The 15,880-nt window shown below is 39.4% G+C and overlaps 1 protein-coding gene across 6 annotated transcripts in view; it reads left to right on the top strand.

Moving 5' to 3' along the window:
* CCSER1 (coiled-coil serine rich protein 1) overlaps positions 1–15,880 on the top strand; it is a 1,155,725-nt gene that overhangs the window by 613,965 nt on the left and 525,880 nt on the right. For all 6 annotated transcript variants that reach the window (XR_008445082.1, XM_054029822.1, XM_054029821.1 and 3 more), the window contains exon 7: positions 4,834–4,911. Coding sequence is in view for 5 of the 6 variants with exons in the window: in XM_054029822.1 (XP_053885797.1) it covers positions 4,834–4,911 (78 nt within the window). In the remaining variant the exon portion in view is untranslated. The remainder of the gene's footprint in view (positions 1–4,833; positions 4,912–15,880) is intronic.

A 15,880-nucleotide genomic window follows, 5' to 3' on the forward strand; every position in this document is an offset into this window, starting at 1 on the left:
CTATACTGAGCATATGCAAATGTGACTTTTCAAAGACTTATCGCTTGGTTAAATTTGGGTGGATTTCCACAGGGATGGCAAAGGCTACATCCCTGAGACATAGGTCAAACTTCAAGTCTTTTTTTTTTTAAACTAACTTTTACAAAACACTCAAATCACAGTAACCCCTACTGTGTCATCACTTATCAACAAGCATTCCTAACAATCTTAGTTGCAATACACTTCTGTATCAAAGGTACCCAAATTCAAGGTTTTCATCCACTTACTTCCTTCACTCTCGATGTGTTGACTCTTTCCTTCCCTCCCATTCTGATGAGCAAAAACTACAAGCCTGCTGCTAACATAGGACCCTGTCTCCAGAAGCCCAGCTTATTCAAATTAACCCTTAATTATTTGGTGTTCTATTTTATGAATTCAGGGTGGCATGTGAGGTCTCTACCAGGAGCCAATAGCCCACTGGTCCACCAGTCATTGCAAAATGTATGTACGGCTAAGGTTTAAAGAATTATGTATCTGCACTGAAAACTATTTTCTCTAAGGTGTGTGAGTTTAAAGCAGGTCACCAGAAGGTAATAAACATGCTCCTGTCAGGTACAAAGGGAGAGATACTTATATTTCTCTGTGTAGTCATGTGTATATTGTGTATTGTACACTTCACAATGGAGATCTATTTGCATTACTGAGCCTGATGCTAATGAAAAGATTGCAGAATCACGTGAAAGAGAGAGGGAAAAACTGCAGGAACAAAATCAAAATACCAGGGATGGGGGTGTCTACTTGAGTAAAGACAATGGGGGGGTATATCTGGGGGTACATCTACACTACAGGGGGGAGTCGATTTAAGATACGCAAATTCAGCTACATGAATAGCGTAGCTGAATTCGACGTATCGCAGCCGACTTACCCCGCTGTGAGGACGGCGGCAAAATCGACTTCTGTGACTTTCTGTCGGCGGTGCTTACTCCCACCTCCGCTGATGGAGTAAGAGCGTCGATTTGGGGATCGATTGTCGCGTCCCGATGGGACGCGATAAATCGATCCCCGAGAGGTCGATTTCTACCCGCCGATTCAGGTGGGTAGTGTAGACCTAGCCTGGGATTACTGAGGTAGATCCTGTTGCTAGCACAGGGGTGCCCGAGGACAGCAACAGCGGGTTCGTTGCCTGCTGTGCTTTGCGTCAATAAACACACCAGGTGGAGAAGCAAACAAAGTTTATTTGGGATCCCAAAGCGGTGCTAGGAGACAGGCATGTTTTAGATTAAGCACACTAACAGGAACAGTGTTTTTTTTTTTTTTTTTTTTAATACATTTTGCAGTTAAGCTTTACTTTTTTTTTTTTTTCTGCTCTAGCCTTCCCTTTCTCCCCCCCCATTCCTCCCTCTACCCCTCCCGTCCCTGGTAATAGTTAAGTCATTCTTGGCAGCTATAAGCCTAGCTTGTTAGTAACTTCTTTAAACCATTATCTTGTCCTTTTTCCCTTCAGCTAGAAACATGCAGGCCTCATTATTACTGCTTGAGCAGGGGGTTGCACACAGATAACTGGTTGCCTACATATTCCAATTGCACCTGGCTTTTGAGGTTGATTAGAGTTTAACCATGGAAGGATAGAGTTTGGTTCACTTAGGCCTAGTGCAGGAAGGCTTCATTGACACTGAGTGGCCTTCCACTCTCCCGAGTTACCTAGGGTGATGCCTAGTGACGTCAACAATCCTGAATCTTTCACCGAGGAGACAAACTGCTAGCGTGTTTTGTTTTATGAAAGAAGGGTCACAGCAAGCCAGATTGGAAAACACTACAAATACTTTGGTGATCTAAACTTAATTAGGTAGGATAGTATCTTGTTAATTGAGTCTAAGCTCTAGAATGTGTGTTAAGATTTGGTTTTACATGTAATCATTTACTTTCCATAATTGAACTTGCTACTTTTCAAATCTCTATAGTTGGCTAAATCAACTTTAACTTGCTTTCACTATAAACATATGCAAGTCCTGTGGGTTAAACAGAGAGATGATCTAAGATGGAACTAGTAAGCGGGGGGTACTGTTCCTTAGGGGGAAATGGATATATGAATTCTGTGTCCAGCGTACCAGGGACTGAACACTCCATGGGGATATTCAAAAGGGCTTTGGGGGTTGGAGTGTGCCTCTAGTATCCTGCAGATGGATACAGAGCCTGCATATGCTAAGAAGCTTGTGTTGCCTGAAGTTGGTGAAGTCAGGGAGGTCACACCTAGCGGACACAGACAAGACTTACTTATACTTAAGGCGGGTGGTGGTCAGGTGCCTCACAACCCTGGGTACCCCCAAGAAGTGACACAATGAGTCCCTGCTCAGTTTTCTTTTACTGTACTAGTAGTAATAATTATTAATAACTTAGGAGATGTAGTAAAACTGAAGTTGCATTTAAAGCTTTGTGTGAGTTTAATTACCCACAATATATTGGTCAACATGACGCTGCGATGAAATCCCAAGATCATGATAATCCAAAATACATTGAAGACTAACAAATGTGTAAGTGCTTTATTATTAAAATTGCACACACACAATTTTCTTTGTATTAAAATTAAGAAATTCACAAACAAAACTTTATTAAACATTAGTAGAGGTTGCTCTCATCAATCAGTTAAAACATTAACAAAAATGGACACATGAAGATGACTCAAAGCTTGCAATGTCAAGTGCTCTGAAGTTAGGAAATGGCAGAATAAATGTTGCTCATACAACCTAAATTCAGCTGCATTACCTGTATACATTATGATACAGACTTCAGTTATGTGTAGAAGAGACTATCTGTGAAATGTTTGGTGTAAGTGACTTGCTCAGCATCATGTGGGAAATTGGTGTTAACTCTTCCTGCAATTCATTCATTCACTGCACACTTTCCAACTTCTTCAACAGATAAGTCAGGAGTCCTACAGACAGACTCCTTCGGTACTCAACTCCAATTCATCACCAGAGCGCATCTGTCCCATGCACTGAATGAATGAGGGTTCCTGTTCGGGGAAGGAGGGGAAAGAGAGGGGAAATGATGTCATGTAACTAATGGCATACACATAAGCCGGCCAAATTAAGTTGCATAGGCACCTTCATTTAGGCATTTTCTACATTGAGAGCTCAACTTCACAATCTTTTTAAATCCTTAACTTTGTGTTTCCTAATTCTTTCTTGGTGAAAGCAACCTTGACTTACAGTAAACAATGCTTATCATAATTCACAAACAAAACAGTCTTGCTCAAATAACGTCAGAAGTTTGTGATAAGAGCTAGAAAGGGAACCCAATTGTGTAGTGGTGTCTAGGTAATTCACAGATAAATTGATTTAGTTTCAGGCCAGTTGGCTGTTTCTGTGAAAACAGAAGTGGGTCAGGAGATGTCAAATATGAAGTCCTCTCTGGTATAATTTCTCACAGAAGTTCTTGATGTGCACTGAGAGCTTCAAGCTGCAGTAAGTGATTCTGACAAATATACATTTATCAGCCACAAAGGAAGAAAGGGGTGTTTGGGCATTTTAGGTTGTATATGCTTCCCTTCAGGAAGGCAAGTTGATGGTCTCGTTCAAAGCAATGTCCTCCTCCTCCCCCCCACTGCCCCCGTAATTGCTCAAGAAACTGCCATTTGTTACTTACTATCTTACTTGATTCTCTGTTGCTGTGAACTGCCATATCACCATTAAACTTAATTTACATTAGAGATATTGGCCAAAGTTCCTAACTGTGTAAAATTATTGAGATGATTGGAAAAGTTCATGACAAGGCAGCTCCGGCATTCGGATATATTTATTTTTGACCCTATATTAGACTATACTTGAAGACTACCCAGAAACTGCAGCTCATGCAGAATGCAGCTATCAGTCTGCTTTTTCAAGTTTCTCCTGCAACCCACACTATGCCTGCTCTATAAAGGCTCCACTAGCTTTCAGTTCATTTCCAACTGCAAATTAGAATGGTGGGTTGAGTTGTAAAGTTCTTATGGTATGGGCTTTATTTATATTGAAGACATAGTGCCTTCAGCAGTTAAGGTAATTTTGGAGCGCACGGGTTGGCAGTCCTCATACTTGTATGTTTTGGGCCAGGGGAAACTCATGAGAAGGCCCTCAATTTGAATTTGCCTGGTCTGAAAGAGCTAGTTTCTGGTGACTTTCAGGGTATCTTGCAAAGTCGATTGTATTTATTTACTTAAGCTTCTAGAGGGGGAGTGAGCAGAAAGTCTTTTGGTTTTGCTCAAGGAGTTTTTATTGCTATTAGTGACATTGTGTCAGTTTAGATTGATTATGGTATATGTCTGTATAGTATTGTTCACCTAGAAAGTATAAGCTAGATCAATGGAGCTACACAGGTTCATACCAGCTACAGAATAGTATTAGTTACTCCTGTGCTTTATACCAACCTTCTTGACATTCTTCATATACTTTTTCTTTAATTTTGATGACTTGGCAATTAAGAAAAAAATAATTCAATCCAGATTATCCACCTTGGTTTGTTCTATATGCAGCCAGGGCATTTGTTCCAAATAGTTCCCTGATCTTCTTCTCTAAATGCATATATATCTGTGTGCATATCTTAATAGCTTATTCATTGTATTGGGCGTTAAGTCAAAATGTGTGCACGGGGGCTTAATTTATCCATAAATGAAGTATTTAAATTCTTATCTCATTTTAGAGAATATAGTATAGCTTGCTAGTAATGGTTAGATTTAACATCTGAGGTGTTTCTTCTTTTACTTCTCTAGATGAAAAATTGAAGCAGCATCAAGTAGCTAAACTGCAAAACACAGTCTGTTCATGTCCCAAACTGAAAAGTGTTAATACTAATGTGTTTTTTTTTTTCCTCTGACAGAGTGCAGATATGAGTCCTGCCAGTAGTACCGCTTCACTTCCCGTTAGCCCACTTACTGAAGAGCCAGTGCCTTTCAAGGTAAAGTGAATTCATTGTAGAATAAATATTTTATGACTGTTGGCTTATTATGTTGTGTTTTCTGTGAGGTGCCCTTAATAGCAATTCCCTTGTATTAAATTGGTACCAGCTGATACCTTAGCATTCTTCTGAGCAAGCCGGTAACATCATAGCATGCACGTGAGAAGACATTGTGAAAATAAAATGGTTTGATTGTAGGAGGATTATTTTTCTTCTGATGATCAAGGTTAGAGGTCTAAACGATCTTTGAAAAACAAACAAAATATTTTGTTTCAGTCTACTAAGGTTGTGATATGTTTGTGATATCTCTGATATTTTCCTTTTATTTCTGCTTACTTTGTTTCAATTTAATTTATGCGTTTTTACATCAATTTACTAATCCATCACCATTAAATCCTCTGTCTAGAAAACAGTTTTACAGTAGATCCATTGCAAAACACTTAAATCTGATATCAGATCATACTAAATATGCTTAGGAACTTTAATTATGAAAGAAAGTAACTTTAAAATATTACTTCATAAATGTACGATTGGGCCAAAAGTAGTAAAGAAATAAAACAAATAACTCTGTAGAAATGAGACAGCTGAAATGGGGCTAGCATGGGTCAACTGCTACACTTCTGTAGCTAAATCCAGCTGATTATAGCTAAAGGTGCTTTGGAAAGCAGTACTTGAATAGCCTTTATCATATCACAGCGAGAGTGTTCCTTTCCATCATATAAGTGAGAATGGATAGGTGTTTTTGCTTAGTCAAACACATTGACTCCTTGATGCAATTGATTTTGGGTTGCCTCCAGCCACGTGAAGAGAGTGGTGACTGAATGACAGCTTTAACACAAATGATCTTTACTGTGCTTGGGCTTGAAACTAAAGAACATATACTGAGGAGTTACTTGAACAGTGGCTTCAGGGCACCAGGAGAAGATGGAGCAAGAGAGAGTGCTGATGGTTGACTAAAACGGTTCAAACATGGTTGCTTTTGCTGGAGTTCTGAAAATGGAACTGCTTCTTCTATGGGTTCTAAGATTTGCTCTGCCTTCACAACCCAGATACTTGATAGTATAAATATTTTTGCATAAAATGCACTAAAACACTGTACTCGGTGTTTGAATCCACTCTTTTTTTCCTTAGCAAAGGAGTAGGAATTTAATGGAAACTGGGACAGTAGCACACACCCATGCAGATCCTAAGCTTGGTGCAGCTGATGGGTCAGTTTGCCATTTACCTTGTCCTGGTTTCTGAGACCCAAAACAGTCCCAAATTATTGCAGTTGAACAGCTTCTCTAATCTGCACCAGTGGGAGTGGCCTGCTGGCACTGTCCCTCCCCTCCCACTAACATCCTTCTAATCTGAGGGGAATCCACAGCTGCCTGTTTCAGGTGTTTTTAAGCGCCCTTTGTGCTGTTGGAGCTGAGGGCACAGCATCAGGACCAAGGATTGGACCCCCATTGCAGAAACAAAATTCAGTATATTAAATGTTAAACTCCTCCTCGAGGGCCAGATTCTGTTATAGACCCACTGAATTTGTCAATCCTTCCCAATACTCTTGAAATCCAATGAGACTACTCACAGAGCAAGGTACTACTCAGCATGAGTAAAGGTGAGAATCTAGCCCTAAACAGTTAATCTAGTCATTTAGGACTAGATCCTCAGCTGATATGAATCAGCTGAACTCCACTGACTCCAAAAGATTTAGGCCAATTATAGTATAGTGCATTAACTTTGAAAAGAAGATGGTGTTTGAATACCTAAGACTGGCGTGTAAAAGAGCCAAATAGTCAGTGTTGTTCCAATAAGTAGACTTAAATGTTACTTCATTTTACGCTATATGCTGTGAAAATGGTACAAGATACTCACAATAAAATCAGCATATTTTGACTGCACCTATTTATCACTGGCACCTTCTTTCATTTCCATTCACTTTTGAAAACAGGATAACTACTTTGTTCTGGAATTCATGTACATTTTGAGGTCAGGCACAAGAGAAAGTCAAATACATCTGACAGCCAATGCCATTAAGTAGAAATAAAGTAATATAAAATGCAACAGTTTTTCTGTTATTGCTTCCTGACTCATTCCAAGAGAAAGCAATATTGTTCCAGCAGTAATGTGAGTGAGCGGTTTTACAAGCTATAGCCCTTTCCAAATACTGTCAGCATGTAATATTGGCTTTTGATGACAGGCAATGTATTATTCTGGCCAGTGCAATCATAATCCCTCCCACCTCTCTGCTCCCATGAAGAGAACAGAGGTGGAACTAAACAACAGAGTTACAAGCACTAAGTCTTTGGGATACTTAATGATTTTCTGTATGCTACTGAGCTTTTACATTAGATTGTGAAATTAAACCAAATCACTACTCATGATCTCTCAATACTGAGATTATCCTAGAAATTATAGCTGTCCTTTCTTGTATTTCTCTTCTATGGGAGAAAATCTGTAGTCCTCTGTAAAGAAAGAAATCCCATAATCCTGATCCTATTATCCAACTAGACTAAAGCAAAATTATAATTGTAATGCAGAGTCCTTTGCGGTATGTGCTATATAAATGCAAATTGGTGTTAAGACTGATGTTGCAACATTAAGGTTATGATGTTAATCACAGGAAAATTGGAGGTGAAGTTCCCAGAATAATCCCTGCTATGCCATTTCCCTTCCCGTTCCCTTCCATTACATCAAGTTACATCCATACAAATTTCAAGCTGTTAAAGAATATTTTTAGTGTACCGAATACAACTTTGAAACATTAGCTAGCTAGTTATTAATTTTTTGGGGGTACATGCATTTTGAAAACCAACCCAAGGAAGGGGTGTGGAGGAGCAGGGGGAGAGGGAGGGGTATTGTTCAATGAAAAATTAACTCTTAAGATCAACTTTCAAGGCATCATTGGTGGTATTTTCAGGACATGATCATTTGCCCTCCTTACTCAGTCCTACTAAATGGCCATTGTGGTCCACTAGCAATTGGGAGTTGAGGATGCTCAGAGCTGTTAATTGGAGTGGCCACAAATGTGTGATCATGGCAGACATGTAAACAAATATTTCTCATCACTGATGAAACCACCCACCAGAGAGAGATTATTTTTCCTAGATTTCTGGTAGACATGTATGTGGGGGGAGAACTAGCTCTTGTAAACTTGATATTTTTTCCTGAGATGAGACAAGCTGGCAGCTTTTTCTGCCTGTGACCCTTTCCCTCCTTCCATGTTCTCATGGCAAACCTACAGGATACTTGGGGTCCATTGAAAGAAATTACACATGGCACTTTCTGTGAGGTATCTTTCCATCCATGCTGATTGAGGAGTCTCTTAACTGGAAAAATACTGCATGAAAGTTATTAAGCATGTCCGAAATAGGGTGGTGATGCAACAACCAATCATGATGAGGAGTCACTGGGGCTACCATGAGGTTCAAACTTTATCTAAACAAGGTACAAGTCAGGAAATGATGACTAGTGTAAGTTGTTAAGAATGGAAGGCTATTTGCAGGCAGGAATATCTTCGAGGTTAACACTAAACTTCGAATGGAAAATATTGGTTTTAACCATGCACAGGACACCACCCTCATTTATAAACGCACTTTTTTATTTTTCAAGTACAGCTGGAGTATAGTGACAGAGCCTTTAAGAAAAGAAGGCTGGGTCTGTCATTTATATGTTTGTACAGCACCTGGTACAATGGGGTCCCAATCTGACTGGTTTGTAGTTGCTATCACAGTATGAATGTTGTTAATAATGTTGAACTGTATTTGAGATGCAGCCTTAATCTTAAACCTATTTTACTAATTGGACATTAAATATAAGACACAAATCCCTGTGTCCTCTTTGTCCTACTTTGACGGAGCTGAGAATTTCCTTCAGCATTTATTATCCCAGACTACTGTGTTCTGCCTTCTGTAATTAGTACTCTTGATGCTAATTCTGAGAGTGAGAAATGACAGCAGCAGCACAAGTAATGAAAGTGAGCAATCCTTGGCAGTGCTACTGAAAGGGAGGGTAGGACTCTGCTAATAGTTCTCCCATTCATCCTCTAGCTCTTTTTCTGCAAATCTGTTTCTGTGGGAGCTGTAGCCTGGATACTGGCTATATTTAACAATCTTTGCAAGTGCTAAAGCATGTGATTCTTTGGTAGCCAGTGGCATTTTTATGTAGATCTATATCCGAAGATTTACTTTCCATCTGGCCAATAACCAAGCTGATATTTTATAACATAATTATTTTGAACAGTCAATACAGGAATAATCACGAGTGCTGGATAACATAGCACAAATAGCTTTGTGACTGATTGCTTTGTGGACCTAGTTAAAGAATGAGCCCTTGTTCTAATGTATTTAATAGAGATAATCACAAATCAGTATTATACTAAGAGTACAGTCCATTCCTGATGACACAGAACACATTTACACTTTGTTAATTAAAAGTATCCAGTCTATGTTTTAAGCATTTGGTTGCACGTTCTTGAATGAGATCATTTTAAATTGAACAATTCTTTCTCCTCCAAGAAGCATGTTCATCAATAGTCACAGTGGTGGTCTGGCCCACTGAGTTTCCTGCACCGCAAGGGTAAACTCGTATGTAGTCATAGCCTGAGTTAGGTTGTCAACTGATTGTGGTAGGGCCCCTGTCTTATAATAAATCTGAAGAGTTCTGTGACTCTAATCTATATATCTAAACCTCCTTACGCCATAGTATCTGAGCAGATACAAACAAGTACACCTCTACCCCAATATAACGCTGTCCTCGGGAGCCAAAAAATCTTACCACGTTAGAGGTGAAACCGCGTTATATCGAACTTGCTTTGATCCGCTGGAGTGCGCAGCCCTGCCCCCCCCACCTCCCGAGCACTGCTTTACCGCATTGTATCCAAATTCGTGTTATATCGGGTCAGAGGTGTATATACAAAGAATTTATCCTCAAAACACCCCTGTGAGGCAGGTGTTAGGATTCCTGTGATCTCTCTCTCTCTCTCTCTCTCTCTCTCTCTCTCTCTCTCTCACCCCCATGGGCACTCCTAAGTGTCATGCCTCACCCTACACTTCTCCCAGAATAGTATCCTGCGGTTCACCCCACTTTATACTGGATCACTACTCTACAGCACCCCCTGTTTCACAATCCTATTTATTCCAGCTGGCCCAAGTGGGTTTGGGTCCGGCTGTGGAATCCTCTCTGGGAACTTGTGACGAGTATGAAATTAAGTGACTCATGACTGCTTTATCAAAGACAAATATGATTTAGTTGTTCACAGAAACTTAACAAGCAGAGAGAAACAGGATTAAAACAATATGTGCCAATATGTATCTTCTCTTGCCTAACTTTTAACCTTCTTTGCAAATTTAGATAGGCTAGTTTATTCCAGATCCTCCTTCTGATTCAGCGGACCACCTTCCATCTCTCCAGACCCCTTCCCCTACCCCCTCATGTCTCTCCCCCATTGAGTCTTACTTCCTGTTTGGGAATCTGTATTTTGCTTTCACGGGTGAGGCTTCCACCTCGAATGAGTAACTGAACCTGTATTTGCTGATTCATAGTGCAAAATCTTAACCATATGACCCCCCCACTCCACCCTTCTGTCCCAGATTTTGTGTGCACATGCTTTTAATATCTTTTGAGCTAGTTTGGCTTCCTTAATTTGATGAAGCTCTTCAATTTACTTGATTGATACAATGGGACTTTCTTGTGAAAGGCAGAGAAAAATCAAAACTGTATACAGTTCACTAAAGCAGCCCTGCAGACCTTTATGGTACGATGCCTACTCTTTTCTGTATGGGTTTTGATACTGTGCTTATCACTGTAGTATCTCAAAGGGACTCTCCTAAGTGCCTAAATCACGGTTGAAATCAACGTTATGCTCCTAAGGCATTTAGTTCTTGCAATGCTGAGAAGAACAATGTCTAAATATCTTAAGAAATCTGGGCATGGATGCCTTACTGGAAGATGCTTCAGTCAATCACAAATTATTAAGTTCAGGTTAAATGAATGTAGCATGTCACCTTGAGCTATCCACTTACTGTGATAAATGCCCGGAAACCCCCCTGCTTCAACAGAGCCTTAGTCTTTGCTGCACATGCCCTGACCCGGAGTTACAAATGTTAACCTTAACTTTTCTTTAAGTGTTGCATCCTCAAAGGGGTAGGGTGTGCCATGCACTAACTGAGCTAAATCCTGAAGTCAAGGTCAGGCTGAGAAGGATTAGAGCCATAGGATGAGCTCTAGGTGTGTGTTCTCTTCTTCCCCCTCCTGCCTCTCCAGAAATAAATAAAACTTGAAGAGCAAAATGACTTTGCAAAATGCTGTTGGGTGTTTTTTGCCTTTTTGGGGCAGGGGGAGGGAGGGAAGCCTGTATCCTTTACTTAAGGTACCCTACATTTGGCATAATAACACTCCCAGCACTCCTATGGGGTGTAGCAAATTTTGAGGTAATCTGAGTCAACGTGTGGATTTTAGAGCACTTGAAATAGTCCACCTTTTAATGGAGAGCACCACTGTACTACAATAATTTCATGATCCTGCTCACACCTAGAGGATAGACATTAATCAAATCTAGAAAAAGGCCAGTTCTTGTTTCCTTCTCCAGAGCCTTCCTAAAAGAAAGTGGAAAACAGAATTAAAAAACGAAGGGAAAGATCTACTCATCCAGATCCAGCAGCCCTTCCTGAAGGCAGAGGAGTGATCAGACAATGCATGTTATGATAAGCAGAAAGGGCAGGCTTCTTTCTGCTGAGTACGGCATTAATTCTGTAGAATTACAATCCCCTGAAAACCTGTCGTCATAAAGCCAAAGACTAAATATTTTTTCCTCAGGCTCCCTGGAAGGACCTGGTCATTCAAACTAATGGTTCAGTGTCTTAAGTTTTCAAAAAATGAATTTTTATTAGGTTTATAGCTGATTCAAGGTGAAGGCAGGAGGAATCTCTTCAGGCTAGTGACTGATGTGCAGAATAGAGTAAATCTGTTACAGGCACATGATCATCCAAACAAACAAAAAAACCTTTGGGACATCCCACTACCCTATCAGTTATTTAGGATTATTATTATAAAGGACATGGGGTGGAATATTGGCCCCATTTAAATCAATAACCAAAATCCCATTGACTTGATTTGGGCCAAGGATGTCTCCTAATGGCATAGAGTTGTTCTAAAGAGGTAACTGTATTGCACTAAGAATTGGAAGTGTCCAACTAACACCAGGATGTTTTAACCCCCAAAGGATGAAGTTCCTGAATGTATCTCTGCCCAGAAAGTCACTGAACTTTTCCTGGACTACTTCATTAGCAAGATCAGAGCTGTTCTTTTGACCACCAGGCAAATAATAGGTGACTGGAAAGCTTGTTCAATGATGTTTGTTTGTTATGTCATATTTGCTCTGAATAGCAGCACATAGAAGCAGGAATCTCAAGGGTTTATTCACAAGATATGATAGTGTCAGAACATCTGTATTTCATACAAAAGCCATTCACCCTACGAAATGTCATCACAAAATGTCATGAGATGACTCAGTACGAGTCCTTTCTTCGGTATCTATTTTTTTGTAAAAGATAAGGCCCTGTAAGGCTTAACTGAAAGTTCTATAGTTGTTGCTTTTTTTACATTATTAAATAAACAAGTGAGATTGTTGCAAGTATTTTTGGGAAAGGTAGAGAGGCAACTCTACTAGCTGTTGCTATGATATTTGGGCTATAGTCTGTGTGTGTGTGTGTGTGTGTGTGTGTGTGTGTGTGTGTGTGTGTGTGTGTGTGTGTGTTTTAAATGTAGTACAATAAACCCGCCATGTCTATAGGAACAATACAGGTGTTCCCCAATACAGTCATTCTCTGTGCATCTGTTACAAAGCCCATTGAAGTCAGTGGGAGTCTTTTTACTTACTTCAGCAACCAATAGATAAGCCCTATTAGCTGATCTAACTGGTGGGGTTTCTCTGTTAATTTAGTGCACAGGTAACCTATACTAAGCATATAAAAATGGATGTTGAATCCAGTGCCATGTGGGCTGGTTAATGAACCAGAAATTTGAGTATATTCTGGATTTCTACAAATGCAGGCAAACTTGCACAGCTGTAGTATGGATTATTTTTGAAATTCCTGTGTAGATCATTCAGTTCTTAACTCAATTTTCAAAATAACATTTGTTAACCAATATTCAAACACAAAGGAAAGAGCATCCCTACCCTGCAGCACTTACATAACTAATACTATAAGAATGATAGAGATTATTTTTACAGTACATAGTAAATAATATTTACTATTATTGAATTCAAATGTGTATTCTAGGAAAATGGTTACTTATACTTAATACTATAGTTTAATGAAAAAATGTAATTTCCTATTACTTTAATGTTATAGTTATACTATAAATCTACCATATTATTACCATAAACGTTTTCCTATGAAGTGATGTAAGCACACCATATATGCGTCAAATTCTGCCATGCCTTCCTGTTTGCTTCTAGTAGCAATTCAAGTTGATGATATTTTGGAAATTCCAACATAAACTCTTTCCTGGCAGTATGGACCGCAATTTATAACAGTACTAGTCGAGGGATCGCAATTGCTTTCTGTCCCCAAACTAAAATCCAGAGGCATGTGGCAGAGCATTCTTGTTTAACGGTTCCTATCTTTAAAACTGGCTCCCACTAGCAGTCTGTCAGAGTCCAAGAGCGTTAGCTTTAGGAATCTTGACAAATCTGATGATTTAAGCCTCATCATTTGGCAGGAGATTAACAGGGATGTGAGGAGGGTGTTTTGGTTTGGTTTTGTTTCTTCTTATTACTGTTTGTTTGGAGACACTGAATGCTACCATAAAGGATCATCGTGTTAAGTTATTCCACCCGGATCTTACAGAGCATTGACGAGCTATTTTGTAAAGCTTGGTGGTGGTGGTTTGTTTATACGGAGATATGATTATGGTGTGTGTCTTGTGAATTGTTGTATTTAAAATAGCGTGAAATTTTAACAAGCAGTAACACTTTGGCTAAGGGAGTAAGTAATGGGATTAATAACCTTTATACTTTGAGTTATTCATACAGTTGTTGTCCTGCTCATTACTGAGTGAAAAGAATCAACATCTGGTGACTTTTGAGAGACCTGTATGAAATGAGTGGGTTATCCTACTTTGCTTTCCTGTGGATTAATGCCCCCGTCACAAAACACATCCTCACGATGGGTACTAATTGGCTACCATGTCCGCAAGTCAAAAGTGGGGGAAAAAAACAAGGATGGAATTACTTCAGGCTTGGTACCTTCAAACAGGGAGTAAGTCTAGTGGTGAACAAGAGGGGGTGGAGGCACAATTTTGTTGCAATAAAACTTCACAAAGACTTCTTAATTGTTTATTTTATCTATTTTTCTGTTATCCAAATTTCACTTTCCCTAAAGTTTGGGAATATCTGAATTTCAAATATATCTAGTGAGTGTGCCTGTAGATCTGATCTAATATCTGTTGAAATAATTGGAAAAACTCCTCTTGATTTCAGTGGACTGTGGATGGAGGAACTCAAATTATAAAGCAGATTGGTGCAAAAATTATATGGAATTATGGATGCTTTTCTAAATCCAAATCTGAATGATCTGAAATTCAGATTCACTCTAAGGTGCATTTATGAGGCAGTACGGGGAAGCTGTCTTTGCACAGGCTGTATCAGATCTATAAGTTCACAGAGGACTGAAGTCTTTAGAACTGTAAATCTGACCGTTTTTCAATTTATCCATTTGAAAAACAAGTTATGGTCTCTTACATCTATCTTAAAACACATAATAGATACCACAGACCACAGCTGAGCAATTTACACCAGCTCAATATATGACCCCATAAGGTTTTGGCCAGCAAGGCAAATACACAATATTTAGAAAGCTTAAAAAGCAATGGAAGTATCTACATAACTGACATATTTGATCAACTGTTATGGAAATGGCTTCCTTTAATTACCTGAGATGGGGCTATGGCAGATGAAGGCCAGAACTGTAGACTATTACCTGTACTGTCGTCATCAGATTCTAGCATTCTGAATATGAGAACTGAAAGACTATATTAAAATATAAAAGCTACAGAAGGAATTAATTGGGGGTATAATGGAAACAAAGGTGTTTTGGGTCCCCCCCCCACCCCCCATAAATGAATACCAGTTTGCCCACTGGTCCTATTCCCAAATTCATATGCAGCTCAATGGTTCTGTGAAACTCCTCATTTTATTTTCCTCTCTTAAGAGGCAGATGTCCCTCATGGTAAAGTCCATTACTTCAATTTACTGCATCTATCTTTTATAGTTTAATTTTTCAACACTCTTAGAACTTCAGGGAAAGCTGCTGTAGTTTATATTACAAATACAGAACAAGGCTTATTTACACTTGAAGAGTACTTAAATAACAAGCCTTGGTTGGGAGAACGTGTAGAAAGGATTGGGTAGATCAGGACTGTATGGATACCATTTTTATAGAATCATAGAACTGGAAGGGACCTCGAGAGGTCATCTAGTCCAGTCCCCTGCACTCGAGGCAAGACTAAGTATTATATACGCCATCCCTGACAGATGTTTGTCCAACCTGATCTTAAAATCCCCAATGATGGAGATTCCACAACCTCCCTAGCCAATTTATTCCAGTGCTTTACCATCCTGACAGTTAAGAAGTTTTTCCTAACATCCAACCTAAACTGCCTTTGCTGCAATTTAAGCCATTTGCTGCTTGTCCTATCCTCAGAGGTTAAGAACAACAGTTTTTCTCACTCCTCCTTGTAACAATTTTTTATGTGCTTGAAAACTGTTATCGTATCCCCTGTCTTCTCTTCTCCAGACTGAACAAATCCAATTTTTTCAATCTTCCTGTTTGCTGTATACCTTAGGAGTAAGAGAAGGGGGAGTGGAATGGGATAAAGCCTTTTGGCTCAAAGTTAGGTAGTGCAGATTGAGTCCTAATCAATAGGTACTGAAAATCTGTCCTGCTGGCTATTTAGTGGCTCTTGATGTTCTTGCTCTCAGCAT

Source organism: Malaclemys terrapin, chromosome 5 (assembly GCF_027887155.1).
Source record: "Malaclemys terrapin pileata isolate rMalTer1 chromosome 5, rMalTer1.hap1, whole genome shotgun sequence".
Lineage (NCBI taxonomy): Eukaryota > Metazoa > Chordata > Testudines > Emydidae > Malaclemys > Malaclemys terrapin.